The 4867-nt window shown below is 49.4% G+C and overlaps 2 protein-coding genes across 2 annotated transcripts; one reads left to right on the top strand and one right to left on the bottom strand.

Moving 5' to 3' along the window:
* Positions 1–964: 964 nt before the first annotated feature.
* LOC136524522 (gibberellin 2-beta-dioxygenase 5-like) lies at positions 965–3091 on the bottom strand. The gene is made up of 3 exons (XM_066517866.1): positions 3086–3091; positions 2563–2685; positions 965–1510 (listed from the first exon to the last, which is right to left on the bottom strand). The coding sequence occupies exons 1-3, from the start codon at positions 3089–3091 to the stop codon at positions 965–967; spliced, it is 675 nt and encodes a 224-aa protein (XP_066373963.1).
* On the top strand, positions 3090–4867 carry LOC136524523 (gibberellin 2-beta-dioxygenase 5-like). The gene is made up of 2 exons (XM_066517868.1): positions 3090–3104; positions 4322–4867. The coding sequence occupies exons 1-2, from the start codon at positions 3090–3092 to the stop codon at positions 4865–4867; spliced, it is 561 nt and encodes a 186-aa protein (XP_066373965.1).

Genomic DNA, 4867 nt, shown 5'->3' on the forward strand with positions numbered 1-4867 from the left:
TCCACAATGTATGACGGTTTGTAGTGTGTTATGAGGCAACGGGCCGATGAATTGACTAAAGAAGTTCATACCCGATTTGAAAGTGATTAACGACATCTATAGACCACTTAAAGTTATACTGCGATTATAATCTGGCAGTACAGTATGCTCACAACATAAGTCAAGTGGTGCTGCCAAACAAATTGACATAGAGTATTATGTTGTGATAGATAAAGTCCGGGATCAAGTCATAAGTCTTGAGCATATAAGTACAAAAAAGATGCTCGTGGATCCGCTTACAAAATGCTTACCACCCAACATGTTCAGAGAACATGGTGTTCAGAGAACATGTAGCTAGCATGGGTTTAAGGGAAAACCTAAAATTCCTAGACAAAAGAAGGCCCAAAGATAAGTATCTATTTCAGAACAGAGTAGTGTATTGTAGCTATTAAGTCTATCGGCAATGGACCGTGACGATGAGACATGCTCTATGCGCTAATCTGTAATGGAATGAACAAAAGTAAATGATATGAAAGTGAAAGATGGAATGAGATCAAGGGAGAGAATGTAAGTTGATCTCTACCAATAGACCCAATGGCCTATTGGGCCATTGTCTCTACTCCCTGATCAGGGGAGCCCAACCCTAATACGGTTGGTGGGCCCCTATCGCACAGCATACATAAAAGGAAGGTGAGGATCAAGGCTCGGACAACGAGGTTCACTGGAGCCGCTACCCACCTATAGAGAAAACCCTAATCCGATCCTAAAGACGTGCTGCCAGCGACGGGATGTGCCCCGCCACCGCCGTCGCTCCCTCTGCAGGGTCTCCACAGCGCCACTGGTGATCGTCTCCACCACGCTGGACGCCTTCTACACCACGGCACCGGCGTCTCCCCGCTGCGGTGCATCTACTGAGAAGGCGGGGAGCCTTCACCGCATCTACGGTTACACACAGAGCGGTACACTTATAATTCTAACAGTACTTTCAGCCCATGGCGGTGGTGTAGTGGGAAGAATTTACTGCTAAATTTTGAGTCAAGAGGGAAGAACATGTGGATATATATACAGCACAATGCTGTTGTTCGCCGGCGCCGCAGCGTGGCCGGATGAGCGTGTCGTAGTTGGGGCAGAGGAAGAAGGCGACAGAGAACCGCTCCCGCGCGGCGCTGGCCATGACTCGGTGCTCGACGCTCCGGTAGCGGTCGTTGCTCCACGCCTGCAGGAGGTCGCCCACATTGACGATGAGCGCGCCGGGGTTTGGCTTGACGGCGACCCACCGGCCGGCCTTGACGAGCTGGAGGCCGCCGACGCCATCCTGGTGCAGGATGGTGAGGAAGTCGTTGTCCGTGTGCGGGCACAGCCCGTAGGCGCCGCTGGGTGCCGCGCACGACGGGTACCTGTTCAGCCGTAGGAAGCAGGTGCTCCGCGTGCACCGCGACACCACCGCCGTGTCCTCGCCGATGCTGTCGCCCAGGTCTGCGACGAGGATCCCTGCCAGCCGCTGCGCCAGCTTCGACATCGCCGTGGACACCTGCTCGGCCAATAGGTAGCGAGTGTAGCTTAGCTGGTTAGGTTTATTGTGGTGGAAACTATCCACCTAGGTTTAATGCAAGTCCTCAACTTGATATCCTAGATTTATTTTTGGATTTAACAACATACCTATGCAAAAATAATTTAGACATATGATCAATATTTGGTATTCTATAGGATTTAATAGTGTGCCCATGCATCAATGATTATGCATGGACACGTGGCATAAATCCACGACAGATAGTCTTCCCTAATTTTCTCCGACTTTGATAAATTTGTCAATCACAAGAGCCACCGGCTAAAAAATTTACTGGCCGGTAGCATCAGTTTGGAAGTTGGCTGGTAGGTAGCCAGGCCACGTATACATTGTAGAGGGGGCATGCGCTCTACTACAGTGCATCAGCAGCTCGACGCTAGCTCTCTCACTCACTTCTCGCCTGCACTCGCTGCTTAGTATTTTTTTCTCACACTAAATCAGTTAGTTGTACTTTCAGCTCATGGCTTATAAGCTAATCTAGTCGAAACGAACAAACTGAATATGTGCATGTCCACCACATAATACTAAAATTATTGTCCTTGGTTGACGAAGGATGGAACTGCGTGTTGATGAATTATTTATTTATTATTGAAATGATTGCTAGTTCCCTGAGAAACACGTAGCACGCCCGCATGGCGGCATGTCAACAGCTACCCAGTGCACGAAGTACTTGATTTCCTCTATTCCAAACTATAAGGGCATGTTTGGATTGGAGGATTTTCACAGGAATTTCAAAGGAATTCCGTTCCTTGGTTTTGCTGACATCATACACCGTTTGGAATGGAGGAAAGCAGCCAGCCGTTCCAGAGGAAAGGAATCGCTTGCTTCACAAAACACGGGAAAAGAAACATCCACTCTGAGCCGTGGTTTTGCGGAAGTCCGAAGCGAGTGAGGAGAAAAGAAGCACTCTGCTCGCCATCAAAACTGAAGGCGACGAACTTGAAGAAGAGAGAGAACTGGCGCAACGGGCCGAAGAAGAACAGGCAAACCATGGCACCACTGCTGCTGCCCCATGCCTGCCTTGTCATGTCGTCGTCGAGCAGCAGTTCCCTGCTGCACCGCCCACCTTGCGTGGATCCGCACTCGCCCCTCTCTATCAGCTGCAGCCCATGGCCGGCTGCTTTCCATTCGCTCTGGATCTGGGGAATAGATAACAGGTGAGAGAACGATACACAATTCGCAGTTGAAGGGGTGAGAATGAGGATAAGAACGAATGAACGATGTCACATGAAGCTTCTCGGACATGTAGTTTGGTGGGTCAAATGTGTCAGTAGCATACGCATGCAATTTTGTTTGAAGCCTATATATTAATGGGACCCACATTGATCTAGTTTCCTATGTTTAGATTTCCTATGTTCCAAACACATTTTGGTAAGTTTTTCCTATGTTTTTTGTTCCTCTATTTTGCTGCTACGTATCTATCATATTCCTGTATTTTTTCTTTTCCTCCGTTTTGTATTCCTATGTTCCAAACAAGCCCTTAATAGTTTGGAATAGAGGAAATCAAGTACTTCCTGCACTGGGTAGCTGTTGACATGCCGCCATGCCGGCGTGCTACGTGTTTCTCAGGGAACTAGCAATCATTTCAATAATAAATAAATAATTCGGCAACACGCAGTTTCATCCTTCGTCAACCTAGGGCAATAATTTTAGTATTATGTCGTGGACATGCACATATTCAGTCTATTCGTTTCGGCTAGATTGGCATATAAGCCATGGGCTGAAAGTACAACTGACTGATTTGGTGTGAGAAGAAAATACTAAGCGGCGAGTGCAGGCGAGAGGTGAGTGAGAGAGCTAGCGTCGAGCTGCTGATGCACTGTAGTAGAGGCAGAGGAGTGGTGACCAACTTAACTGCAACTGTCCTGGTTCACATTCACATGTGAGGAATCCGTCCGCCAGCAAACAATGCGATATACTCCGTACCTACACATATCCTACTACAGGAGTAATTTATTCAGATTTCAGAGTGAGTGAGTGAGTGATGGATTGGGATGGGATGGCCATGGGACGTCTCCTACGGTGACCAACTAATCAATGGGGGTCCGGCCGGTCCCTGTCCATTGTCCCTGTGGCCTTCAGGCAAGTGGCTAGTAGCTGGACGGTCCAATGGCATGTACTCCTCATCAACCCCAGAGAGGGATAGATCGATGGATCGATGTTGCATTTGTGACTTTGTGAGAGAAAAAGAAAGAAACAAACAAAAGAAAAGAGAGAGCTTATAGCTAGCTAAAGAGACCGATAGATGTTGAGAGAGAGAGATATGTATGATTCTGATGCTGAGCGAGAGAGAAATTCAAGAGGCCTGAAGAGCGAGGCGTGTGGAATTCACAACCACCTGAGGAGGAGGGGCGGAGGAGAGCGCATGCCCCCTCTACAATGTATACGTGGCCTGGCTACCTACCAGCCAACTTCCAAACTGATGCTACCGGCCAGTAAATTTTTTAGCCGGCGGCTCTAGTGATTGACAAATTTATCATAGTCGAAGAAAATTAGTGAAGACTATCCTCATAAGTCATAAGAGAATCGTAGGCACCTGTCGTGGATTTATGCCACGTGTCCATGCATAATTATTGATGCATGGGCACACTATTAAAACCTATATAATACCAAATATTGATCATATGTCTAAATTATTTTTGCATAGGTATGTTGTTAAATCCAAAAATAAATCTAGGATATCAAGTTGAGGACTTGCATTAAACCTAGGTGGATAGTTTCCACCACAATAAACCTAACCAGCTAAGCTGCACTCGCTACCTAGTGGTCGAGCAGGTGTCCACGGCGATGTCGAAGCTGGCGCAGCGGCTGGCAGGGATCCTCGTCGTAGACCTGGGCGACAGCATCGGCGAGGACACGGCGGTGGTGTCGCGGTGCACGCGGAGCACCTGCTTCCTACGACTGAACAGGTACCCGCCGTGCGCGGCACCCAGCGGCGCCTACGGGCTGTGCCCGCACACGGACAGCGACTTCCTCACCATCCTGCACCAGGACGGCGTCGGCGGCCTCCAGCTCGTCAAGGCCGTCCGGTGGGTCGCCGTCAAGCCAAACCCCGGCGCGCTCATCGTCAACGTGGGCGACCTCCTGCAGGCGTGGAGCAACGACCGCTACCGGAGCGTCGAGCACCGGGTCATGGCCAGCGTCGCGCGGGAGCGGTTCTCTGTCGCCTTCTTTCTCTGCCCCAGCTACGACACGCTCATCCGGCCACGCTGCGGCGCCGGCGAACAACAGCATTGTGCTATATATATATCCACATGTTCTTCCCTCTTGACTCAAAATTTAGCAGTAAATTCTTCCCACTACACCACCACCATGGGCTGA

Source organism: Miscanthus floridulus, chromosome 18, assembly GCF_019320115.1.
Source record: "Miscanthus floridulus cultivar M001 chromosome 18, ASM1932011v1, whole genome shotgun sequence".
Classification (NCBI taxonomy): domain Eukaryota; kingdom Viridiplantae; phylum Streptophyta; class Magnoliopsida; order Poales; family Poaceae; genus Miscanthus; species Miscanthus floridulus.